Genomic DNA, 27781 nt, shown 5'->3' on the forward strand with positions numbered 1-27781 from the left:
GGAGACCATTGGGGAGGGCAGGAGGGGAGAGTGAACATGAAAGGGTTGGTTTTCGTTTTATTTTCAGCAGGTAAGGTGCAGGCTGAGGAAACAAGATGGCGCCGCAAGCAGCTACTTTGTAGGGTTCCTAAACAAAGGGAGACCCCGGAATGCAGGGATGCACTCACGTGGCATGTACGTGACCATATTGGGTGCCGCCTGTTGTTCGTTATGCTTTCCTTAATTTGCTCTGTTTTAATTACCTTGCTCAAGTGTCGCCAGGTATCTTTCTGATACCACCACAAGGTTCAAAACCGAATACTGATCAATGACTTGATACACCAGTTATTAAGTTTGAAATCAATGCACATTTATTTACACACACAGTCAATTATTACTCATGCACAAACTCTACTTACTAAACTACAACTACACTAAAAGCCTATACTTAGCTTCGGGCGCCCACTCAGTCAGAGGAACAATGGCCGTTGTCCGGTTCTGATACTGCTGGCTTCGAACTGGTATAGAATAGTAGCTGGGAGCGCCTATCTCGTAGCGAGCATTGACCTTAGACTTACTTGGCTGGTGCTTGGCGGGCCTCTCGTCGCTGAGAGCCAAGGTGAAGGTGAAGAAGAAGAGAGCGATCTGTCTTTGGGGACTCCTCTTTATACCCCAATGGGTTTCGTGCCCTTCTGGGCGGTTCCTGAACTTGGCTGCAATTAATTGGACCATGTCCCAATCATTTGTATTGATTCTCTCCAATAAAGGGGTCGTTCCTTGATCACTGGGTGGGGCCCTAGGTAACCATTGGCCTGCCTTTGTTTTAGTTTCCACTGGTGCCAGGGAGTCTGGCCTGGTACCGATTGTTTAAATGTTTCTCTTTTGTCCCCAGAGATAGCTCATTGCTATGCTAATGGCTTTTAGTATCAGTTCTGTCTGGGAGCTGCAAGTTCCAATCTACAGGCAAGCCTTGCACCTGCTTGTTTTCCTAGTACTGTCCAATTTTCCCTGTACTCTTTGCGAGTGTCCATTTTGGAATCGGGATGTGGCCACCCCAAGTGGCTACACCCCGTGGACAATGGGAAACCCGGAGCACAGGGGCCTGGCCTCATGGTGAGAATAGCGACTGCTGCCATTCTGGACGGCCCCTTTACAAAGGGAAACCCCGGTGTCAGGGGACTTAACAGCCCAGTGAAAAGAACCAGAGTCTTTGACTATTTGAGAAGTTTGGATTGGATTTGTTTATTGTCATGTGTACCGAGTGTCATGATATGCAGACACAAACATAATGATATACAGACAAGCAGCTAATGGACACAGAGAACAGGACATGACCAATAAGCAGGCAGGACACTCAGGGGTGGGATCTGACTATAAAAGACACGAGGCACTCACACTCAACCTCTTTCCACTGATGAACATCTAAGAGTCAGTCAAGGGTGCTGTTACAATCTCACACCTCCACCACGTGACTAAGAGCTAGTGTGGTTCAGTCAGACAGAGTAACCACACTTAAGTTAGCAGAGAGTCAAACTCACAGAGAACTGTGCTAACTGTGCTATTAGTTCAATAAACCTGATTGAACAAACTTCAAGGTCTGGAGTATCTTTCTGATCTAAGCTACATCCAGTTGCAGCCAGTGTTAGACCAGTGTACCTAACACAACATGATACCAGGAGACTACTAATTTAAGGTGGCTTACCTCAGTCCATTCTGTGACGACCAGCAAATGTATCCCGGCACCATGGAGAAGGTTCAGGCTCCTCACCAGCTCAGGACCTCCGGCAATCTCAGTGCCAACTGGCGGATATTCAAGCAAAAGTTTCTGCTGTACATTGAAGCCTCAGACCTCGAGGGTGCGTCTGATGCAAGAAAGATCGCGCTTCTCCTCTCAACAACAGGTGATCAAGCCATCGAACTCTTCAACTCGTTTAACTTCACCGAAGGCCAGGATAAGACAAAGTTTCAGACCATCCTGGACAAGTTCAATAGTCACTGTGAAGTGGACACCAATGAAATCTTAGAGTGCCACATATTCAAACAACGTCTTCAAGGCAAAGATGAATCTTTCAATGCCTTCTTAATTAGCCTCCCGATGCTAGCGCTGTCCTGCCACTTTGGTAATATTGCTGACTCCATGATCAGAGACCAAATCGTGTTTGGAGTTTACTTTGATCCTCTGAGAGAGCAGCTCTTAAAAATCAAGTATATGACCCTGCCAGTCACGATTGAATCATGTCCAGTGCATGAGCACGCAAAAAATCAGTATTCCCAATACAAATCGGCTGAAAATGAGAAACTTGCCTCCCACGAGGCAGTGAGTGTGCAGGCCTCAGCATTGAAGACAGCAACCATCTCGCACGCTTTTTCTGGAGCCCCACGCATGCGCGATGCGAACGGGATAACGAAGCGGCCGACACCAACACTGCGCAGGTGCAGACGTCTGTATGTGCGGCAACGTACACCACGTCACGACGCCGACGTCATGACGTGCCCGAACTGTGGCAACGCCCACTTAAAGGGACACTGCCCTGTAAGAGGCAGGCGATGTTTAAACTGCGGGAAGCCTGGACACTGTGCAGCCTTGTGCAGATCTGCACCACCAGTCAAAGGCCAGTGCTCCCAATTCCGATGACAGTGCGTCCAGAATGTGCAGCGACAATTACAGGATTCTGATCCTGGCAGTACAACGGATCCAGAAGACGAGTGCCTGGAGTCCGCCTACCGAGTGGGCATCATTACCACACGTGAACATGCCACACCTAACTCATCTCGCATTCAGTCCATCCTCGCTGTGGATTCGGAGGACGAATGGCATGCGGTGATGCAGGTGAACCGCTGCTCCATCCAGTTCAAGCTGGACACAGGTGCTTCTGCCAACCTCCTCTCACAGGCAGACTTCAAACGCATCAAGAAGCCCCCCAAGGTCCTTCCAGCAGTTTGCCAGATCCTGGACTATAACAGTAATGCCATCACGGCACTGGGGTCCTGCCATCTACGGAGTACCCATGCACGGCTAAGGTTTGAAATTGTCAAGCCGGACAGGGCATTCCTACTGGGCGCGCATGCCTGCAAAAAGCTAAACCTGGTGCAGTGGGTTTATTCATGACATCCTCCAACGTGGATCTTCAAGCTGGCATTGATGACATCCTCGCTCAGTATCCAGATGTGTTTGACCATTTGGGCACATTGCCATTTCGGTACAAGATCCTACTGCGACCTGATGCCAAGGCAGTGGTCCATGCACCACGCCGGGTCCCGGCTCCGCTGAAGGAGCGCCTGAAGGAACAGCTCAAGGAGCTGCAGCAGCAGGGGATCATTTCCAGGGTAACCAAACCAACTGACTGGTTCATCTCGATGGTGGTGGTTAAAAAATCCTCTGGAGACCTGCACATCTGCATTGATCCCAAGGATCTCAACCAGAATATAATGCGTGAACACTACCCCACCCCGAAGCGGGAGGAACTCACCAGTGAGATGGCACATGCACGGTTTTTCATGAAGTTAGATGCGTCACATGGATTCTGGCAAATCCAGCTGGATGAGTCCAGCAGAAGGCTCTGCACCTTCAACACACTGTTTGGCAGGTACTGCTATAATCGTATGCTGTTCGGCATCGTCTCGGCATCGGAAATATTTCATCGCTTCTTGGAGCAGATAATGGAGGGCATCGAAGGGGTTCGTGTGTACGTAGACGATGTCATCATATGGTCCACGACCCCTGAGGAGCATGTTTCCCGTCTCCAGAGGTATTCCGCTATGTCCACGCCAATGGCCTGAAGCTGAACAGGGCCAAATGTTGCTTTGGCATGTCGACACTCAAGTTCCTAGGAGACCAGATCTCTCAACAGGGCGTGTGCCCCGACACAGACAAGGTCAAGGCCATCGCAGCCATGAAGGTCCCAGAAGACAAGAAGGCGGTATTGCTCTTCCTGGGCATGGTCAATTTTCTGGGCAAGTGCATCCCAAACATGGCCTCACACACCATGGCCCTACGAAACCGAGTGAAGAAGTCCACTGCCTTCGAGTGGAAGGCGGCCCATCAGGCAGAGTGGTTGGAGCTGAAAGCCAAGCTCACCACTGCACCCGTATTGGCATTTTTCGACCCAGACAGGGAAATTAAAATCTCAACAGATGCGAGCCAGGATGGCATCGGTGCGGTCCTGCTGCAACGCGATGACACTTCATCCTGGGCACCGGTTGCCTATGCATCAAGGGCAATGACGCCCACAGAACAAAGGTATGCACAAATCGAGAAGGAATGCCTGGGCCTTCCCACTAGCATTCTCAAGTTTCACAACTATGTGTACGGCCTGCCGACATTCACAGTCGAGACGGATCACAGACCCCTGGTCCACATTATCCTCAAGGATCTCAATATCATGAAGCCTCGGTTGTAGCACATCCTCCTCAACCTCAGAAGGTACGACTTTGACCTGGTCTACACGCCTGGCAAGGAGCCCATCATTGCCGATACACTGTCCAGCTCCATCACCGTGCCCAGTGAACCACTGAACGTTATCCGGCAAATTGAGTCACAGGTTCAGTCATCGGTGCAGCTGTCTGCTAGCACCCTCCTGGCATCTGATGAGAAGGTGATTCGTATCCGTGAGGAGACAGCCAAAGCCCCTCTTGCAGCGTGTTATGCAACACAAAGCCAATGGCTGGCAAAAAGGGCAGTGCCCTCAATTTTTCAATGTAAAGGACGACCTGACGGTGGTTCATGGTATCCTCCTCAAACTGGACCTGATTGTAATTCCACAGAGTCTCCAGCGCTTGGTGCTCTGTCAAATCCATGAGGGCCACCTGGGTGTGGAAAGTGCAGACGCAGAGCCAAGTAGGCTGTCTACTGGCCTGGGATCAGCCAGGACATCACGAACATGGTCCTTAACCGTGCGACCTGTCAACGTTTCCAGCCAGCGCAGAGTAAGGAGACACTTCAGCAGCAAGAAATCAAAACCTCTCCATGGTCCAAGGTTGGCATCGACTTCTTTCATGCAAATGGTCATGATTACGTGTTAATCATTGATTACTTTTCCAATTACATTGAAGTCGTGAAGCTCTCAGACCTCACATCTCGGTCCGTAAGGAGATGTTCTTCAGCCCAGGCATGGTATCCCACTCAATGTCATGAGTGACAATGGCCCGTGCTTCAGCAGCCATGAATGGTCTCTGTTTGACCAGTCGTATCAGTTCAAACACGTCACTTCCAGCCCACACTATGCGCAGTCAGACGGAAAAGTTGAGAAATGGGCGCACATAGTGGAGCAGCTCATCTGCAAGGCCACGGATTCTGCGTCTGACATTCACCTTGCGTTGCTTGCGTACAGGGTTACCCCACTGGCCACTAGCATGTCGCCGATTCAACTCCTGATGAACAAGGACTTGCGAACGACACTTCCAGCCATACACGTGCCCAACATGGATCACCTCCTGGTGCTGCAGAAGGTACAGCAACTCCGAGACCGGCAAAACAGGGCTATGATGTTCATGTCACCGATTTGCCCATGTTATCCCAGTCAGACACTGTTCGGATCAAGATCTCTGATGGAGGCTGGTCAGCTCCAGCTGTCGTTTGACTGGCTGCGCCCCGCTCGTATGTTGTGCGTCTGGCTGATGGTTCTGTTGTGTGACGAAACAGACGGGCACTGCGCAAAGTTGCCTGCCCGCAACCACATTCTTCTTCATTTCCTTCTGTTGTTTTGCCGCCTCCTGATACCTCGCCTCATGAGGCCACCAGTTAGGCTTCAATCCCGCCCATCAAGGCGCTGTCGACCCCACTACCACCTTCCCGGCGGTCGACCAGGATCAGACGCAAGCCACAGAGACTGGACTTATGAACACTTGTTCTGTTTGCTATGTTCTATGTTCTCGCATTAGACAGCTGTTTTCACAAGTACATATGTTCACATCCACTTCATGTATATATGTAAATATTGGCCTATTCTTGTAAATACATTCACATATGTCATCCAAACAAAGAAAAAAGGGCGATGTCATGATATGCAGACACACACATAATGATATACAGATAAGCAGCTAATGGACACAGAGAACAGGACATGACCAATAAGCAGGCAGGACACTCAGGGGTGGGATGTGACTATAAAAGACACGAGGCACTCACATTTCTCCTCTTTCCACTGATGAACATCTGGAGAGTCAGTCAAGGGTGTTCTTACAATCTCACACCTCCACCATGTAGCTAAGAGCTAGTCTGGTTCAATCAGACAGAATAACCACACTTAAGTTAGCAGAGAGTTGAACTCACAGAGAACTGTGCTAACTGTGCTATTAGTTCAATAAACCTGATTGAACTAACTTCAAATTCTGGAGTATCTTTCTGATCTAAGCTGCAACTAGTTGCAGCCGGTGTTAGACCAGTGTACCTAACACAACACCGAGGTGCAGTGAAAAGTATTTTTCTGCGATCAGCTCAAAAGATCATTAAGTACATGGGAAGAAAGGGAATAAAAGAAAATACATAATAGGGCAACACAAGGTATACAATGTAACTACATAAGCACCAGCATTGGATGAAGCATACAGGGGTGTAGTGTTAATGAGGTCTGTCCATTGGAGGGTCATCTAGGAGTTTGAATGCCGACATAGTCTTCCTGCAAGAGACACACATGAGGGAGAAGGACCGACTGCGGGTAAGGAAGGGCTGGATGGGACAAACGTATCACTCATGTTGAGCGACGAGGGCTAGGGGAATACCATACTGATTAGTAAGAGCGGTGTTTACAGTGACAAGGATGGTTACCGACCAAGGGGAACACCATGTCATGGTCTGCAGTATCCTGGACGGGGCACTGGTAGTACTGGTAAATGTGTACGCCCCCAACTGGGATGACACAGATTTCATAAAAGTTACCATGTCGGAAATCCGGTGGGGGGTGGCAATAGTAATGTTTTGGGATGCAAATCAGATCGAGGTCATAGCCTTCTTCATCATCAGTCATCACCACGCAGTCAGCTGCTGCCATGCCGCGATCACACTTTGACTCCGGGTTCAGGTCTGAACACTCCCAGGCCTCATGCACACTGGTGAGCGAGCACACATGTACAGTGCGCCCTCATTTTTTCTGCTGGTCGCGGCTGCCATTTGTAAAGCCACTCGCAGCCGGCATCGTTAAAAGCCGGCTGCTGCGGCAGTTGTGCATGAATTCCCGTGATCGAGAACACCGCAATGTTCTCTTGACACCTGCCCGTGACCCTCCCGCGGGTCGCGACCCCCACTTTGAAAACGCCTGGCATAAATTGAGGAGCATCGGCGCTTAGCTCTCTGCGGGTTATCAACACCCCCCTGCCCTCGACAGTGACCTACTGACAGTGGCGACACAATCCTAGCACCCAGGAGTGATATGACACATATCCTGGGAGGGTGGGTAATGGGAGTACTGGGGGGCAATGGACCAGGCCACATCCTAAGTTAATTGTGTGAGTATGAGGGCCTCCCCGGCCCTCGGGACTTGCTGGACCGTCGGCACTGCTCCCTGACTTGCAGCCTCCGACTGCTCCTCAGTTTCCTGCCCAGCTTCGTCGTCCAGTCCCTGCTGGTCTGGCACCACCTCATCGTCCTCATCCTCCTCCTCCTCGGAGGTGGCCACATATTCCTCATCACCAATCTCCAGCACGTCACCCTGCTGATGTGCGAGGATATTGAGGGCACAGCAGACCACCACAAATATGGTGACCCGCTGGACGGTGAACTGGAGTGCACCACTGGAGTGGTCGAGGCATCGGAATTGCATCAGTAATCCACTGCTCAATCACAACCCGGGTGGCTACATGGGCCTCGTTGTATCGGGCCTCCGCTTCAGTCACCGGCCTCCATACTGGTGTCATTTGCCAGATCCTCAGCGGTTTCCCCTTAATTCCCAAGTGCCAGCCCGCACTGGGGTGGCATGCCAGCGCTCCCAGGAACTTTGCCGGTGAAAAGTGATGGCTACTCACCTCCTTGGATCCCCACAGAAGCCCTTCCGCCAGATTCACATTTTATAAAAGGAGTCCTAATCCGTGCCAACCTGACCGCTTGCTGGGGAGGCTGATGAATGATGGAAGGCCGTAGTATAAGGAGTGGCTCCCGTTAATTGTATCGAAATGGAGTTTAAGTGGTGATAATTTGTTTCACGCTATGGTGTGTTATGGGCCAGGGTTTAGAGAACCCCAAAGTGTATCATAGAGTTCAGCTGACCCACAACTTTTACTAGATTGTGTTATGGGGAGCACAGGGCCCACTCTACAGGTGTGGTAGAGCAGAAATGGAAAATTATTTTTAAAGCAAAATAATGCTTACTCTATGAACCCAAGTTAACCTTTTTAAAACATACAGTGAACATCGTAGCAACCATTAATTCAAATACAACCTCCAAAGAATACAACACCAAGTAATCGTTTAAGCTTTCCTTTTAACATCCATAAGACTTAAAACACCTTTTACCAGAAGCACATCAGGTTAAAGTCAAAACGACTGCAGCCATCCAGCTCTGAAAACTAAACTAAAATACACCCTGCAGCAAACAGCCTAAAACAAAAGTAAAAAACTGACAGACAGCTCAGCTCCACCCACTCTCTGACATCACTGCAGTAATGAACACCAATTTCTTAAAGGTACTCTTACTACAGATACTTACATATACAGTCATTTATAAACACTCATTTCTTAAAGGTACTCTCACATGACAGGTGAGATCCCAATTTCGTCTATTGGAGTGGGCCGGTTGCATCGCAAACTGTTTGCCGCCTGCCGCAGTTCTCGTTTTCTGACTCTCCCACTATTCACCGGCCTCGTTTAACTTGAGTGAGAGCGTAACGAGGCCAGAGAATCTCGCCCAGAGAGAGAGATTTGTTTATGTGCTGCTGCTGGATGTCAATTCCTGAGGTGCCTTGGTTTGATCTGAACTCATGTCTTTGGAGCATAAACCGGGCTTCTAGATTGCTAGTCTAGTAATATTAACACTATCTTACTGTCCCAGGTGTGAAAGTTATGCTAAAAGGAGAGGGAAATTATAGATCGGACAGTGGTATTTGAAGAGGATGTTTTGAAAAAATTATTCCTGAAAGTTGGTAAGGCGCTTGATCTAGATGGAATGCTGAAAGAAGCAGAGGTAGCAGAGGCATTGGTCACAATCTTTCAGTCTTCATTGAAAACTAAAGTAATGCCAGATGAATGGATGGTTGCTAATGTTATATCACAATTCAAGAAAGGGGAGAAGAGTAAACAAGGAAACTACAGGGCAGTATGCCAAAAATTAGTGGCAGTGAGTTATTGAAAACCATTATCAGGAATAAAATAAACTTTAATCTGGAAAGAGGCAAGACCATCAGACGCAGGAGCAGAGTTAGGCCATTCGGCCCATCGAGTGTGTTCTGTCATTCAGTGAGATCATGACTGATCTGATATGATAATCCTCAACTCCACTTTCCCAGCTTATCTCCACAACCCTTCCCTCATTGATTAAAAATGTCTATCTCAGCCTCAAACATATTTAACAGTCTAACCTCTACAGCCCTCTGCAGTAAACAATTCCACAGATTCACTACCCTCTGAGTGAGGAAATTCCTCCTCATTTCTGTTTTAAATGGGTGAACCCTTACTCTGAGATTATGCCCTCCAGTTCTAGACTCTCCTACAAAGAGAAACATTCATCAACATCTATCTTGTCAAGCCTCCTGAGAATCCTATATGTCTCCACGAGGTTGCCTCTCATTCTTCTGAACTCCAATGAATACAGGCCCAACTTGCTCAACCTCGTCATAAGAAAATATCTTTATACCTGGGAGCAAACCTAATGTGCGTGAATCAAGGATCAAGGAGGTCTTGTGGCTCAGTGGGTCGCACCCCTGCCTCTGAGCTAGAAGCTCTGTGTTCAAGTCCCACTCCAGATCTTGATGGCCTACGAAGGTGCATTCATGTGGCCAGCAGGTTGAGTATCAATTTATAAATCGTTCCAACACACACCAATAGTACACAGTAAGCATTGGAGAGATTTCTGATTAGCTATGCGATAGAAAGAAATTGGAGTTTCTACCGTCATTACCATAGTTCCAGGCATGTAAAGGTTTACCCTTTAACAGCACCTCAAATTCCTTGGAGGCAGGACCTTTGACTCAGTAGGCTGGACAGCTGGTGTAGATCAGATTGGAGCCAACAGAACTAGACTTGATCCCAATTCCAACAGGGATGGATTTAAACCTACCTCCCTGCCCTAACCATGGTGGAGATTGGGTCATAGTGCTATGGATTGGTCCTGCCTCTGGGCAGAGAACTAAAGAAGAATAATCAAGGAACACCAATATTCTCCAATGAGATAACAGAGAAATTTGACTAAGATATTGCAGTAGATCCTGTATATGTAGACTTTCAAAAGGCATTTGACAAAGAGCCACACAAAAGGCCTATTAAGAAATGGAAGTCTCAGGAATTAAGAAGAAGGTGACAGTATGCATACAATTGGCTCAGTGATTGAAAGCAAAGGATAGATAGATTTCTTTCAGACTGGGAGGTGGTTACACTGACGTTCCCCTGGGATAAATATTGAACCCATTTCGCTTTGCAATTTTTATAATCCACCTAGATTCAAAGTTAGAAAAGTTTGCAGAAACCTGATAAAGGCCGAGAGGAGATCAGCCATGATCGTATTGGAGCAGGCCCAAGGGCTGAGTTGCCGACTCCTAGTTCTTATGTTGTTACATCAGAAATATATAAAGGCTTCAGAAAGTGTACAGTGCATATTTATCCTAATATTATCAGGGATGAGGGGCTTCAGCTATGAAGGTTAAGAAGTGGCTGAATAGTCTTTTCAAGGTGATGAGAGCTTTTGATAGAGTAAATAAGGAAAGACTATGCCCTCTGGCATTTGAGTCAATAATTAGAAATCATAATTTCAAAGTCATCGGATAATGATTGAGAGGGGAGATACGAGAACTTCTTCAAACAAAGAACTGTCAGATCTGGAAGGTTCTACCCGAAAATTGAAGGAAGCTAATTCCAAACAAAATTAAAACTTTGCTGGACAAATTCTTGAGGATGAAGAGCTTACGAAAGGTGAATATTTGGGACTAAACATGATTTTCTTTCAAACAGCCAGCAAAGGAACAATGGGCTGAACAATCTCCTTATGTTCTGTACATTTCTATGGGATTTTACTGGGTCACATAGGGTGAAATGGGAGTTGGGGGATGGTGGGTGTGGGTTGTGAAATCTGGTTGTTTAGCAGGGGTGCCATGTCCATGGCCTTCCAGTCACCGCCGACATTTAATCAGGGATGGTGTAGGTGTCTCCCTGCTCTTAGATCAATTAAGACCCTTAAGTGGCTATTTAAGGCCGCTTAAGGATCTTCTCTCGCCATTGCTGTTATTTTAGTGTTAATGTAAGCCTATTTGTGACACTAATAAAGATTATTTTACCAGTGGGGACTGTGTACCTTGGCACACAGGGAGATCTATCAGCCCTCAGGAATGTTTCATGTCGAGCTCTTCACAAAGTCATTAGGATTTGGATTGATGGTTGTTTCATCTTTATGTTTGTTCTTTTGTATTTCAGGCCCAGGAAAATGCCCATTTTTATTCTGGACCTCAATCTAGACAATAGCGGGGTGCACTTCAGCACAGCACTGGATCGATTTAAACCTGTCGTAGTAGCTCTTTTTGACAAAGCAATCACAGCAACACATCACGTTCCTCATATAGAAAAGGTAAAACTGATAGATCGTTATGCTTGAAATGATTTGAAATCAAAGAATTTTATGCAGAACTTTACCTCAGAAAATTTAATGAGGTAGTAGATTTGAGGACAGAGCAGATTGTACATAGTCTTTGGGAGCACCAAGCTTGAAAAGACAGCTTTCCTTTCATATTCCACGCTATTTACCAGCAATCAATTTCATTTATCATATTAACATCTCATAACAAGAGGCAAAGGTGAGCACCAAGTCAGAACTGAAGAAATTTAGAAGAAATACTGAAGGCATCAAAGGTTTCAAAGAATCTTTTGAAACAAGATCCTGTGGTGAAGCGGTTTATGAGGCGATTTCAGCTGAACAGCAAGTTAGAGTCTCCAAAATTGATTACTGATAGTGGAACATAGTAGGCAGAGTGCAAACATTAAATCCAGAGTCAAAAGAACAGAGTGAGGATTTCCCAGATAGGATAGAAAGGGCCTGAGGAAAGATATGATGAGGATTGTGAAATTGATTTACTAGGTCACTGGGAGCTGGCAGAAATGGGGGAGGACTGGTGTCAGGATTTTTTCGGAAAATTATTCTGAATTAGTTGAAATTTGCAATGGAGGAGTGGAGTAGCTGATAAGGGGAGAATTTTTGAGAATGATTAGGAAGAAATGAAATGAAATGAAAATCGCTTATTGTCACAAGTAGGCTTCAATGAAGTTACTGTGAAAAGCCCCTAGTCGCCACATTCCGGCGCCTGTTCGGGGAGGCTGTTACGGGAATCGAACCGTGCTGCTGGCCTGCTTGGTCTGCTTTCAAAGCCAGCGATTTAGCCCCGTGCTAAACAGCCCCTATAAGAGAGAACTGCAAGGAGGGAAAACGATTAAGAAAAATCTGGATCCCCTAATTTTCAATGATTTTTCATTTTATTGTAATATTTACGACTCAACCCAACAGCTCTGTGCTCGAACCAACTTCATGTCACCCCATCAACACAGCCCTCTGTTCCTCCCTTCCTTGTGTATTTATTTATTTTTAAAAAAAATATTTTTATTCCTCCTTTTTCACATTTTCTCCCAAACTTACACCCACCAACAATAAACAATAAGCAGCAACAAATATATTGTCAATCCCCATATCAACAAAACCGTGTTATGCTCATTGTTCTCAATTTGGGAGTTCAGGGACATGGCCGATGCCCCTGACTCCTTCATGTGCGGGAAGTGTGTCCAGCTGCAGCTCCTGTTAGACCGCATGACGGCTCTGGAGCTGCGGATTGACTCACTTTGGATCATCCGCGATGCTGAGGAGGTCGTGGACAGCACATTCAGTGAGTTGGTCACACCGCAGATTAGGATTGGTGAGGGAGACAGGGAGTGGGTGACCAAAAGGCAGAGAAAGAGCAGGAAGGCAGTGCAGGTGTCCCCTGCGGTCATCTCCCTCCAAAACAGGTATACCGTTTTGGATACTGTTGGGGGAGATGACTCACCAGGGAAAGGCAGTAGTAGCCAGGTTCATGGCACCGTGTCTGGCTCTGCCGCACAGAAGGGCAGGAAAAAGACTGGAAGGCTATCGTCATAGGGGATTCAATCGTAAGGGGAGTAGACTGGTGTTTCTGTGGTCGAAAACGAGACTCCCAAATGGTATGTTGCCTCCCGGATGCACGGGTCAGGGATGTCTCAGATCAGCTGCAGGACATACTGAAGGGGGAGGGTGAACAGCCAGTTGTTGTGGTGCATATAGGCACCAGCGATATAGGTAAAAAACGGGATGAGGTCCTACAATCAGAATTTAGGGAGTTAGGAGATAAGTTAAAAAGTAGGATCTCAGAGGTAGTAATCTCAGGATTGCTACCAGTGCCACGAGACAGAGTAGAAATTCAAGAATACTCAGAATGAATACGTGGCTTGAGAGATGGTGCAGGAGGGAGGGGTTCAGGTTTTTGGGACATTGGAACTGGTTCTGGGGGCGGTGGGACCATTACAAATCGGATGGTCTACACCTGGGCAGGGCTGGAACTAATGTCCTAGTGGGTGCTTTTGCTAACACTGTTGGGGAGGTTTTAAACTAATGCGGCAAGGGGATGGGAACCAGATTAGGAAGTTAGTGGTCAGTAAAGAGGCAGCAACTGAAGCCAGTAAGGTACTAGATAATAAACTCATTGTGACTAAGGGGAAGAGTAGACAGGGAAGAGATGATGAACACAAAGGGAGAGGTGGTCTGAGGTGCATTTGTTTTAATGTGAGAAGTGTAGCAGGGAAGGCAGATGAATTTAGGGCTTGGATTAGTACCTGGGACTATGATGTTATTGGTATTACTGAGACTTGGTTGAGGGAAGGGCAAACTTGACAACTAAATATCGTAGGGTATAGATGCTTCAGGAGGGATAGAGAGGGAGGTTAAAGGGGTGGAGGAGTTGCATTACTGGTCAGAGATGATATCACAGCTGTGATTAAGGAAGGCACTATGGAGGATTCAAACACTGAGGCTACATGGGTAGAGCTAAGAAAGAGGAAGGGTGCAGTAACATTGTTGGGACTTTACTACAAGCCTCCCAAAAGTGAGTGTGAAGTAGAGGTACAAATATGTACAGATTATAGAAAAATGTAGGAGCAATAGGGTGGTCGTGATGGGAGATTTTAACTTCCCCAACATTGAATGGGACTCATGTAATGTTGGAGGCGTAGATGGAGCAGAATTTGTAAAGAGCATCGAGGAGAGTTTTTTAGAGCAGTATGTAAATAGTCCAACTCGGGAAGGGATCATACTGGACCTGGTATTGGGGAATTATCCCGGCCAGGTGGTTGAAGTTGGGAATAACGATCACAATTCTGTAAGTTTTAGAATACGAATGGACAAAGTCGAGAGTGGTCCTAAAGGAAGAGTGCTAAATTGGGGAAAGGCCGAGTATAACAAAATTCGGCAGGAGCTAGGGAATGTGGACTGGGAGCAGCTGTTTAAGGGTAAATCCACATTTGAAATGTGGGAGTCTTTTAAGGAAAGGTTGATTAGAGTGCAGGACAGACATGTCCCTGTGAAAATGAGGGATAGAAATGGCAAGATTAGGGAACCATGGATGACGGGTGGAATTGTGAGACTAGCTAAAATGAAAATGGTAGCATACAAAAGATCTAGGCGACTTAAAACTGATGAAGCTTTGGAGGAATATCAGGAAAGTAGGACAAATCTCAAACGCGCAATAAAGAGGGCTAAAAGGGGTCATGAAATATCTTTGGCTAACAGGGTTAAGGAAAATCCCAAAGCCTTTTATTTGTGTATAAGGAGCAAGAGGGTAACTAGAGAAAGGATTGGTCCACTCAAAGACAAAAGAGGGAATTTATGCGTGGAGTCAGAGGAAATGGGTGAGATTCTTAATGAGTACTTTGCATCGGTATTCACTAAGTAGAGGGACATGATGGATGCTGAGGTTAGGGATGGATGTTTAAATACTCTAGGTCAAGTCGGCATATGGAAGGGGGAAGTTTTGGATGTTCTAAAAGGCATTAAGGTGGACAAGTCCTCATGTCCGGATGGGATCTATCCCAGGTTACTGAGGGAAGCGAGGGACGAAATAGCTGGGGCCTTAACAGATATCTTTGCAGCATCCTTGAGCACGGGTGAGGTCCCGGAGGACTGGAGGATTGCTAATGTTGTCCCTTTGTTTAAGAAGGGTAGCAGGGATAATCTAGGGAATTATAGACCTGTGAGCTTGACGTCAGTGGTAGGAAAACTGTTGGAGAAGATACTGAGGGATAGGATCTGTTCACATATGGAAGAAAATATACTTATCAGTGATAGGCAGCATGGTTTTGTGCAGGGAAGGTCATGTCTTACAAACCTAATAGAATTCTTTGAGGAAGTGACAAAGTTAATTGATGAGGGAAGGACTGTAGATGTCATATACATGGACTTCAGTAAGGCGTTTGATAAAGTTTCCCATGGCAGGTTGATGGAAAAAGTGAAGTTGCATGGGGTTCAGGGTGCACTACCTAGATGGATAAAGAACTGGCTGGGCCACAGGAAACAGAGAGTTGTGGTGGAAGGGAGTGCCTCAAAATGGAGAAAGGTGACTAGTGGTGTTCACAGGGATCCGTGCTCGGACCACTGTTGTTTGTGATATACATAAATGATCTGGACAAAGGTATAGGTGGTCTGATTAGCAAGTTTGCAGATGATACTAAGATTGGTGAAGTTGCAGATAGCGAGGGGGACTGTCTGAGAATACAGCAAAATATAGATAGATTGGAGAGTTGGGCAGAGAAATGGCAGATGGAGTTCAATCCAGGCAAATGCGAGGTGATGCATTTTGGAAGATCCAATTCAAATGCGGACTATACGGTCAATGGAAGAGTCCTGGGGAAAATTGATGTACAGAGAGATCTTGAAGTTCAGGTCCATTGTACCCTGAAGGTGGCAACGCAGGTCAATAGAGTGGTCAAGAAGGCATACAGCATGCTTGCCTTCATCGGACGGGGTATTGAGTACAAGAGTCGGCAGGTCATGTTACAGTTGTATAGGACTTTGGTTAGGCCACATTTGGAATACTGCGTGCAGTTCTGGTCACCACATTACCAGAAGGAATTGGATGCTTTAGAGAGGGTGCAGAGGAGGTTCACCAGGATGTTGCCTGGTATGAAGGGTGCTAGCTATGAAGAAAGGTTGAGTAGATTAGGATTGTTTTCATTGGAAAGACGGAGGTTGAGGGGGGACCTGATTGAGGTCTACAAAATTATGATAGGTATGGACAGGGTGGATAGCAACAAGCTTTTTCCAAGAGTGGGGGGTGTGTCAATTACAAGGGGTCACGATTTCAAGGTGAGAGAGGGAAAGTTTAAGGGAGATGTGTGTGTAAATTTTTTTACGCAGAGGGTGGTGGGTGCCTGGAACGCTTTGCCAGCGGAGGTGGTAGAGGCGGGCCGATAGCATCATTTAAGATGCATCTAGACAGATATATGAACGTGCGGGGAACAGAAGGAAGTAGATCTTTGGAAAATAGGCGACAGGTTTAGATAAAGGATCTGGATCAGCGCAGGCTGGGAGGGCCGAAGGGCCTGGTCCAGTGCTGTAATTTTCTTTGTTCTTTGTTCTTCTTTAACAATCCCATCCTCCCACTAACCCCCAAACAACTGCCCGCATGTTAACATAAACAAATAACAAAAAGGAATCAGGAATCACTCATAGTCACCATTAACACATACAGTTCCCCTCCCCCCCAACCCACCCAACGCCCCCCAATATTTGATGTTACTCAATTCTTGAAAGTGCATGAAGACTAGCCCATGAATTGTAGAACTCCTCCATCGTTCCCCTCAGTTCAAACTTAACCTTCTCAAGAATCAAGAATTCTTTACCGCAGAGAGCTGTAAAGGTTGGCTCGTTAAGTATGTTCAAGGCTGGGGGAGAGAGATTTTCATCAGTAAGGGAATCACGGGTCATGGGGATAAGGAAGGAAAGTGGAGTTGCGGATTATTTTATCAGATCAGCCATGATCTAATTGAATGGCGGACCAGACGCAATGGACCACGTGGTCTACTTCTGCGCCTTCTTATGGGCATGTGCCATACAATTTGGATGCAGTTTGCCTCAGAAAATGCTGAGTTCACAAACTGAAGCACAGTGAAACGTTAGGTTTGTCTCATTGCATTAGTGGCCACATAATTGCTGTCTTTTTTCCTTATGATTTGCATCATTTTATTTTTCAGTTTGTCCTGGAGGAGATGTTTCAAAGTGGAACACCATTGCTTGAGTCTGTGTGGCATAATGAGCCACCCGTACAAGAATTGCGCAATACAATAAAAATGGCCATTGGGAAAGCACTAATTCCCCTGATAAGCTATGCCAAGGAGTATGAGCAATTCGTCGAACTCAACGAACTGGATATTGAAAAATATGTGAAGTGAGTAATGATATATTATCAGGATATATACATTTGATCAAATTTATTCATTGGGATTTACATTGTAAGGATATCATTACTCCCTCAACAGGTAAATGCATCACATAACATTGTTCTAAATAATGGAGACCAGCCATATCCAGATTTGCTTCTTGGTTTCTGTGAAGTTGGTTGAGTTTGGTTTCAGCCACAGTGAGGACACTACTGCATGCCCACAGTTCAGCAATGACCATTGGAAAGATTTGATTGTTATGTTACAGTCATTACCGAACTGTAATTATTAAAAGGCATGGGTCAATATCCTCTGTTTGAGAAACTAAGTGATGCTGCCAGAATCGCGAGAGTTTTATGTCGACAAACGTGGTGTTGGTCTTGGAGCGATACAGGATACATTAATGGGCTCGCACCGGCGCCACGTGGAACTAGTGCAATTCCAACCAATGCCACCGTCTGATTCGCTGGGGTCAGGATTGACACTGGGGGCCTGACAGGCTGCAGCACATCACACCCCACACACACTCATTCCAGCCAAGATGACACCAACCTGAAGAGCGGCCCTAGGATTCACCGATGTGGAGCTAAAGACATTGTTGGATGGCGTGGAGGAGAGGCGAAATACCCTGTTCCTGAATACCCTGAGGTGGGAAGGAGGCTTCCACCCGCAGACTTAACCAGGCCTGGGCCCAGGTGGCATAGGCCGTGAACATCGTGGGCTCCACCTCCAGGACCAGAAATCAGTGCAGGAAGAAGCTGCACGATCGCCTCAGGGCGGCCCATGTGAGTCACCACTTCCGTGCCACTGGTACCACTCCTGTTCCACACTCCCCACACCCATAATCCCCCAGAGGGCATTGGACCTGGTCGGTGGGCCTGGAGAGCGGGCAGCCACTGAAGCAAGTGAGCCCCTGATGGATTGCGGTTGCCCATCTGTGACCTAACCATGAGTCTTTCCTTTTTTCTTGCAGGATCACCCGGCGACGAGCACGGGGCTATCAGGTGTCCCCTGGCTGCAATCCCAAGACCCATCTGGCAACGAGGGGAGACCTGCTGGCAACGCGAACCCCCAGCCGCAGCCCTGTGACACCTTGGAGGACACATCCGGGGACGGCACCGGCTTCTTGGCACTGCTATCACCGGCACCCTCCACCACCCCAGAGATACTCCCCTTGGTTGGGCACTTTAGTGATGAGACTCCTGGAGCACTATCTGGTACGCACCACACATGTCCTGCGGTACATCAGGTCAAGGTAGAACCTTTGAGGGGACAGAGTCAGAGGGTGGCTTGACCTCTGGGACTAGCTACCATAGAGGCAGGTCTCGGGCTTCAGGAAACGACGATCCCATCAATGTTGGAGATGGAGGCGCAGTGTCAGGGACTACAGCAACCATCCAGAGCCTGCAGGTGCAGTTGGAGGAGTCCAACTGCCTGTAGCGGTATGAGGCTGTGCAGACCAAGCATGCCATCTAGGCCTCCACTGCACATGTGGCGAAGGTATCGGCCATGGATCAGGATGTCCAAGGCCTGGGGCACTCTGTGCAAGCTGTAGCTGAGGCACAGGGCAGGGCGACCATGTCACAGGTAGACATGTACCAGAGCCATATGGAGATGGCAGTGCTGCTCCAGAGCTTGGCCCAATCACGACAGGCCATGGCTGTGCCCTTCGATGGCATTGGCCAGGCGCTGGCTGACCTGAACCAGACGCAGGGAGACCTGGCACGGTCCCCGAGTGATGTGACACAGTCCCAGAGAGACGTGGCAGAGTCCCTGTGTTCCATTGCCGTGATCATGGAGATCCTGGTTGATTCAAGATTCGGCCTCCAGGACTGGCAGCGCCATGTGGAGCCCCCGGAGTGTGCTTGGCCGCACCCCATCCCAAGGAGTAGCCCGGGATACCTTGAGAGAGGAGGTGGTGATGTGGCGCATGCTGGTGACTCTCACAGGGGAAGTCCTGGAACACCTCAGTGCCTCTGAATCCCCGCACCTGACCTGGCGCATCTGATGGACAGTGGGCAGAACAGGGTGGCACCACACCACCGGTGAACACCGGAAGACAGCCAGGCTCATTCAGGCCAGGTCGCTCTAGAGGATCGCTCTAGAGGATGGCCACCAATGAGCTCCCAGATCACATTCCTGTGAATTTCCATTCCTGATCTACCACCTGGGGAAACACCTAGACGGAGCATTAAGGCCCATAAGACCAGAAAGGTAGACACCAGCTTGTTGGCATGGGCATTGTTGCAGTGGTTCTCCGCAACGGTCTGAGGCCTGTGGATAGGTGTCATCAGCTACGACCACAGCACATAACCCCTGTTGGCCAATAGCCAACCCCTTACCTGGGGTTGCACCTTGAAGATGACGGCTACCATCGAGTATGCCAGGATGAAGGCGTCATGCCCGCTGTCTGGTATTGGGCGCAGATGTTAATGATGAGCAGCTGGTGGTCACACACCAACTGCATGTTCATCAAGTGGAACCACTTTTGATTTGTGAATGCCAGCTCCTCGGCGCTTGTAGGGGAACATGCACCCCGTCGATCATGCCCTGGACCTAGGGCATCTCAGCTCAGGTGGCAAACTCTGCTGCCCGGGTAACCTGATGGGCTCGGTCCATATTCAGCTTGATGTATTATGCTTCCTGGGCTTACAGGTTCTCCGTAATGGTGGAGATGTACCTGCACACAGAGATCTGTGAGATCCCAGACAGGTCCCCACTCGGCACCTGGAAGGATTCCATCATGTAGAAGTTCAGGCCACCGGGAGCGGGCCTCCCCCATACCCCCACTGGTTCCAGGTATGCCGTGATGTGGCAGGGATGTCACATGGCCCCCCTGCTCAGCCAGAGTCTTCGGCGACATGCTCGGTCAGGCAGATCCTTGAAAGACAGGCGATGCCGGTACAGATGAGGCCTCATGTGACGCTGTCTTTCCACCTCCTCCTCGGCATGTTGGATGTTCCGCTCTCCATCCTCCACTAGCTGGCCCTTGCTCCTCTGGGGCTGTTTCCTGTTCTGGAGGGTCCTTCCCGAGCAGCTCCTGTTCGTACAGCCTCATGGCTTCCGCCAGGGTTACGGCAGCTAGGCAGATGCCAACCACTCCTGGTGGGATACCTAAATCCATTCCCTGTAGGGGGTGAAAGGCAGACATAGATTTCATAGAATTTACAGTGCAGAAGGAGGCCATTCAGCCCATCGAGTCTGCACCGGCTGTTGGATAGAGCACTGTACCCAAGCCCACACCTCCACCCTTTTCCCCATAATCCAGTAACCCCACCAAACACTAAGGGCAATTTTGGACACAAAGGGCAATTTAGCATGGTCAATCCACCTAAACTGCACATCTTTGGACTGTGGGAGGAAACCGGAGCACCAGGAGGAAATTCCCATGTAGACACGGGTAGAGCATGCAGACTCCACATGGATAGTGACCCAAGCTGGGAATCGAACCTGGGACTTTGGAGCTATGAAGCAACAGTGCTGCACACTGTGCTACTGCGCCGCTCTATGCCTGACACCTGGGGTCCTCTGACCCTGGCACCTGTCCCTGCCGGCAGGGGTACCGTGGCTGGCATTACCCATGCCAGCGGTAATATCTACGCCCCCTGTCCTGCATACTTCCGTGGGATCTATTATGGGTGTCCCCCTTGGGTGGGTCACATGGTACCTCGCCAGAATGGTGGTCCTTGTTGTGGCGGATGGGATCTGTGGGCTGCTCTACGTCGCACGCCAGCGTGGGCGTGAAAATTGTACATTGTACAAATTCTAGACTGCTTGGTGGTGGGGAGAGGCGCGCCTTGGTGGTGGTGGGGGGGGGGGGGCAACCATATGGCTAGTGGCGCTCTGCGCAACTAAATATCACGGTGCGGTCAGTGGAGTGCGCTGCAGGATGGCTGCCTTACAGGCCAAGGCAATGACGGTCTATGCCTGGTCACCTCGACACCAGGGTCATCCCGACCTATTTGGCAGCCCATGGCTGCGCCTTTGGGAACATGTCTTACCTTCTCTCTCTCCCAAGACCAAGAAACTGGGAAAGAAAAACAAAATAGAATCCGAGAGTACACTAGCGATAAAACAGAGTGAGAATAAACGGGTCTTTCTCTGGTTGGCGGTCTGTGACTAATTGGTACCAGAAGGATCACTGCCTGGGCCCCAGCTATTCACAATCTATTACAATGATTTGGTGTGGAAACAAAATGTAAAATTTCCAAATTTTCTGATGATACAAACCTAGGTGGAATTTGAATTGTGAGGAGGATGCAAAAAGGGAATTTAGACAGGGTAAATGAGTGGACAAGAAAGTGGCAGATGGAATATAATGTGGAAACATTATTCATTTTGGTCGCAAAAGCAGCAATTCAGAATATTTCTTAAATGGTGAGAGATTGGGATGGGTTGATCGGAGTGTCTTTGTTCATGAGTCACTGAAAGCTAACAGGCAGGTGCAGCAATTAATTAGGAATGGTATGTTGGCCTTTATTGCAAGAGGATTTGAGTGCCGGAGTAAAGATGCCTTGCTGCAATTGTATAGAGGATTGATGAAAATGTTTATGTATAGTTTGGTCTCTTTACATGTCATAGAGGGAGTGCAATGAAGTTTCATCAGACTGATTTCTCGAATGGTGGGATTGTCCATTGAGGAGAGATTGATGAGACTGGGCCTATGTTCCATAGAGTTTAGAAGAGTGAGGGGTGATCTCATTGAAACATACACAATTCTTAAAAAACTTGACAAGTATATCTGAGAAGGATGGTTCCCCTGGCTGGGGGTCACAGGGCATAGTGTCAGAATAAGGGTCGACCATTTAGGACTGAGATGAGGAGGAATTTCTTCACTGTGGGGGTGGGGAACCTTTGGAAATCCATACGTCTGAGGGCCGTGGAGGCGTAGCCTTTAAGTATGTTCAAGACAGAAATTGATAGATTTCTAAATACTTTATTTTTGTTATTCTTCCATGGGCTGTGGGTGTTGCTGCCTAAGCCAGTGTTTATTGCCAATCCCTAATTGCCTTAGCAAAGGTGTTCAATGGTCCTCTGTGTGTGTTTTGGGGGGGGGGGGGGGGGGGGGGGGGGGAGTCCCGTACAAGGCTGGGTCTGCGTGCTTACATAGTTACTCGGGAGTTAAACGTTTTTTTTTCCACATTTAACTCTTTCAGAGTAACTGTCAGGGTAAAACTGTAAAACTGGCAGACCATCCAGTGTTAACTATTTAAATTGCTTCTGTTGGATGGTTCCCAGCCCAGCGCAATTGTCCAGAGGAAGTTAGCTCTTTTGGGCAATTGCTGGTTGAAGCCTTACATGAGAACTTCTAAGACTGATTCACAGCGCATTATTGGGGCACTCCTTAAATGTGAAGCTGGGGAACCCAGAGGTTCTGGGTAATACCTACATGCAGGAAGCATCACAAGTGGCGAGATGCAGGCTTAATCCACAATTCTGTTGCATTATTAACCTGGAATATTGTGCATGGTTTTGGTGGCATTGGAGACAGTTCAGAGGAGGTCCAAAGATGTGCAGATTAGATGGGTTGGCCATGCCAAATGCCCCTTAGTGTCCAAAAATGCAGGGTGGGGTTACTGGGTTACAGGGATAGGGTGGAGGTGTGGGCTTGGGTAGGGTGCTCTTTCCAAGGACCTCTGCAGACTCAATGGGCCAAATGGCCTCCTTCTGCACTGTAAATTCTATGATTCTATGATTGATTACATTGATTCCAGAGATGAGGGGTTTATCATATGAGGAGAGATTGAACTGTTTGGGCTTATACTCTCTAGAGTTTAGCAGAATGAGGGGGGTCAAATTGTGGTATACAAGATGATAAAAGGCAAGGATAAAGTAGACGTGGAGTGGATGCTTCGTCTATCGGGCATTCTAGAACGAGAAGTCATAGTCTTAGGATAAGGGGTTGCAAATTTATACTATCTCTCCTAAAGGGCTGTCAATCTGTGGAATTCGTTACCCCAGAGTGTGATGGATGCCGGGACAGTGAGTAAATGTAAGGAGAAGTTAGACAGATTTTTAATTGGTAATGGGTTGAAGGGTTATGGAGAACAGGAAGGAAAGTTGCGTTATGGCCAGGATGAGATCAGCCATGATCAAATGGCGGAGCTGACTCGATTGGCCAAAAGCCTTAATTCTGCTCCTCGAAGCGCCAGGAAGGAACCCCCCCGACAGGCCGGACGGCGGAGGAGGAGCGGGCGGCAACGGCGGAGGAGGAGCGGGCGGCAACGGCGGAGGAGCGGGCGACAACGGAGGAGGAGCGGGCGGCAGCGGCGGGCGGCAGCGGAGGAGAAGCGGAGGAGGAGCGGGCGGCAGCTGAGGAGGAGCGGGCGGCGGCGGAAGGCGGAGGCGAGGAGCAACGGCGACAGGGAGGCCCAGCAGCGGCAGGTCCAACCCCTCTCCCCCACCCCCCCACGCGGGCCGGGAACGGTGCGGCAGCGGCGGGCCCTCTTTTCTCCCCCCCCCCCCAAACCAGCAGCGGGGACCCACCCCCCAACCAGCAGCGGGACACCACCCCCCCCCCCCAACCAGCAGCGGGGACACCACCCCCCCCCCCCAACCAGCAGCGGGGACACCAACCCCCCCCCCCAACCAGCAGCAGGGACACCAACCCCCCCCCCCAACCAGCAGCGGGGACACCAACCCCCCCCCCCCCCCAACCAGCAGCGGGGCCCCCAACCCCCCCCCCAACCAGCAGCGGGGACACCCCCCCCCCCCCCAACCAGCAGCGGGGACACCAACCCCCCCCCCCCAACCAGCAGCGGGGACACCAACCCCCCCCCCCCCAACCAGCAGCGGGGACACCAACCCCCCCCCCCCCCCAACCAGCAGCGGGGACACCACCCCCCCCCCCCAACCAGCAGCGGGGACACCACCACCCCCCCCCCCCCCCAACCAGCAGCGGGCCCCGGCCCACTCGCCCCTCCCCCTCCCCCCAACTGCAGTGACCACCACGTGGCAAGGACAAAGGGACTCTCTCTCTCTCTCCTGGGCGAGTGGAGAGAGAAAACAAAAGAAAAAAGAGACTTATATTTCTGTTCTTTTTTTAAAATAAAAACCCAAAAGAAAACTGGTAAAGAGAAAAGGGGTGAAATAAAGGGGTAAAGGAAAGAAGGGGGGAAATAAATTTTTCATTTAAAAAAAATATATACATATATTTTTATATATATATATTAATAAATAAAATTAAAATAGGGTGCGGAAAAGGGGGAAAAGAAGAACAAGGAGAGAAGAAACGATGAAGGGGAAGGGGGAGAAAAAATGCCAGAAGGGACCCAAGAGAAAGGGGGCACCGGAGGTAGACGGGGCAAAGGGCAAACCAGCTTGGGCGAACGAGTCAACACGCGAAGCAGCGGGAAGAATGTATCGCCGCATCCAAAGAGCTGGACGGGCGGGCAACCTCTCCCCTGGGGTTAGAGGGGGGCGTGAATTGGAAGGAAGCCATTGCCGAGGTGGTGAGGGAGCAGCTGCAGGCAATCAAGGCAGAGTTAAAAGCAGACACAGAGGCCGCAGCACAGGCAGCAGTGACCAGGGCCATGTCAGGGGTGCAGCAGGCTCTGACCAGAATGGAGGAGAAAGTGGATGCCCAAGGGAAGATACTGGAAGCCCAAGGGGCAACCATTAAAGAGCTGGAGAAGGCAGCGACTGACGTGAGCGACCGGGTCATGTCCCTGGAGAGGGAAATGGCGAAACTGAGTGCAACACAGGGGAGCCTGAAGGGCAGGGTAGACGACCAGGAGATCAGCTCGAGAAGGCAAAACATTAAGATAGTGGGCCTGCCAGAGGGGATAGAGGGTAGAAATCCCACAACATTCGTGGCTGCGATGCTGGGCTCCTTAGTGGGGCGGGAAACTTTTCCCACCCCACCGGAAATGGACAGAGCTCATCGGTCACTGCGCCCGAAGCCCAAGGAAGGGGAAAAACCGAGAGCAGTTATAGCCAGACTGCACCGGTACCGGGATAGGGAGACAATCCTGCGCTGGGCCAAGGAGAATAGAGCCTGCAATTGGGACGGGCACGCCATCCGAATCTACGAGGATTTTGGAGCGGACATAGCTAAGAGACGGGCGGAGTTCAACAGAGCGAAAGCAGCTCTCTATAAGAACAAAGTACGTTTTGGTATGCTGTACCCAGCAAAACTCTGGGTCACATACCAACACAAGGAATATTTCTTTACAGCCCCTGCCGAGGCGAATAGATTCGTTGAGGAGCACGGGCTGGAAAAACGCCATGGGAAGTAGGGACGAGGGGCCCATGGCAAGGAGATACGTCATGCCGACGGGGGGGTGGGGAGGGGCGAGGCAAAGCCAGCCCCCTCCCCCCTGGCAGGAACACCCAGGAAAAACAACCCAATGCCCAAGGGCCCGCCCCAGGTGGGAGGCCAGGCCCCGGCACGAGGGAACGGGAGTACTGGAGAGGGGAGAGGGGAAGCGGGACAGCAACCTCCGAGCGGGGAGCCACCGTGCTAGCAGGAAAGCTAGCGAAGGGGGCGCGCAACAGAGCAGGGCCGCAGCGCACCCCCAACAGGGGGGAAGGCGCCAGGCAGGGGAGGGGGGGGATCACCCATCAAAGGTGGGAGAGCAAATGGGGACAGGAATGGGGGAGAGAGGGGCAATGGAGGGGTACACAGGGGTATCCCCGAAAGGGATAGAGCGGGGGGGGGGGCACTCGGGGGGCGAGAGACCAGGGAGGGGAAATGCAGGGACGAAGGGACAAAAGAGGCCAGAAAGGGAATAGGGCCACAAAGTGCCACAGACAAGGGCTCGAAACAGGGAACTGCTGCAAACACCCACCCAGTACGGTCTGTGGGTGAAGGGGCCCCCCGGAGTGCAGGGGACTACCCGCGTGGCGGACACACAGTGGACGGCCATGGCGGGTGTCCCCGGGACAAGGGGGAACCCCGGAGCGCAGGGACCCGACCGCATGGGGAGAGCAGTGATAGTGGACATCCTGGACGGCCCCCTAACAAAGGGAAACCCCAGAGGGCAGGGGCGCGTCCACCGGACAAATATGGTTAACCCCACAGGAGCAAGGGGGCAGAAGCCCCCCACCAGAATAGTCACCTGGAACGTAAGGGGACTTAATGGCCCAGTGAAGAGATCTAGAGTCCTCACCCACCTTAGAAACATGAGGGCCGACATAGTCTTCCTCCAAGAGACGCACTTGAGGGAGCAGGACCAACTGCGGGTAAGAAAGGGCTGGGTGGGACAAACCTATCATTCCTGTTATGGGGCAAGGGCCAGGGGGGTGGCGATCCTGATTGGCAAGAGGACAATGTTTAGGGCGACAAAGACGGTTACGGACCCAGGGGGACGGTATGTCATGGTCAGCGGGGCCCTGGATGGGGCGCCGGTAGTCCTAGTTAACGTGTATGCGCCCAACTGGGACGACACGAGCTTCATCCAAAAGACCATGGCAGAAATCCCGGACATAGCGACGCACCGACTAATCATGGGGGGGGACTTCAACTGTGTACAGGACCCAACGACGGACAGATCAAACCCCAGAAAGGGGAAAACCTCAAACATGGCAAGGGAACTCAGTCACTATATGGAGCAGATGGGAGCAGTAGACCCCTGGAGATTCGCCCACCCGGGGGAGAAAGAATTCTCTTTCTTCTCCCCAGTACACAACGTGTACACCAGAATTGACTTCTTTGTGGTGGGGAAAACGGTGCTTCCAGAGATAGACAAGGTGGAATACTCCGCAATTGTGATATCAGACCACGCTCCACACTACATGGATGTGCGGCTAGAGACGGGAAGGGCCCAGCGCCCCAAATGGAGGTTGGACGGTGCCTTACTAGCTGACAAGGCCTTCAGCGAAAGGATAGCGCGGGCCATAGCGGAGTACACTGAGATCAACCAAAACGGGGAGGTCTCACCCTCCACGTTCTGGGAAGCGCTTAAGGCCGTACTAAGAGGGGAAATCATAGCCTACAAAGCGCAAAGAGATAGGGAGGAAAGGGTGGCTAGGCAGAAGCTGGTCGACTCCATACTGGAGGTAGACCGTAAATACTCCGAGGCCCCGACCGTAGAACTCCTGGCGGAGAGGAAAGAATTACAAAGGAACTTTGACCTGCTCTCCACCAGGAAAGCAGTACACCAACTCCGCCAGGCACGCGGGGCCCTATACGAACACGGAGACAAAGCCAGCCGCCTGTTGGCCCACCAGCTGAGAAAGCAGGCAGCCAGCAGAGAAATTGCGCAAATCAGAGATACCAGAGGCACGTTGGAAACAGAA

At 49.7% G+C, this 27781-nt stretch overlaps 1 protein-coding gene across 1 annotated transcript in view; it reads left to right on the forward strand.

Moving 5' to 3' along the window:
* dnah1 (dynein, axonemal, heavy chain 1) overlaps positions 1-27781 on the forward strand; it is a 995196-nt gene that overhangs the window by 187320 nt on the left and 780095 nt on the right. Inside the window, 2 exon segments of the mRNA XM_038812191.1 lie at positions 11531-11681; positions 17357-17550. Of these exon segments, the coding sequence (XP_038668119.1) occupies positions 11531-11681; positions 17357-17550 (345 nt within the window).

This window comes from Scyliorhinus canicula, chromosome 11 (assembly GCF_902713615.1).
Source record: "Scyliorhinus canicula chromosome 11, sScyCan1.1, whole genome shotgun sequence".
Classification (NCBI taxonomy): Eukaryota; Metazoa; Chordata; class Chondrichthyes; order Carcharhiniformes; family Scyliorhinidae; genus Scyliorhinus; species Scyliorhinus canicula.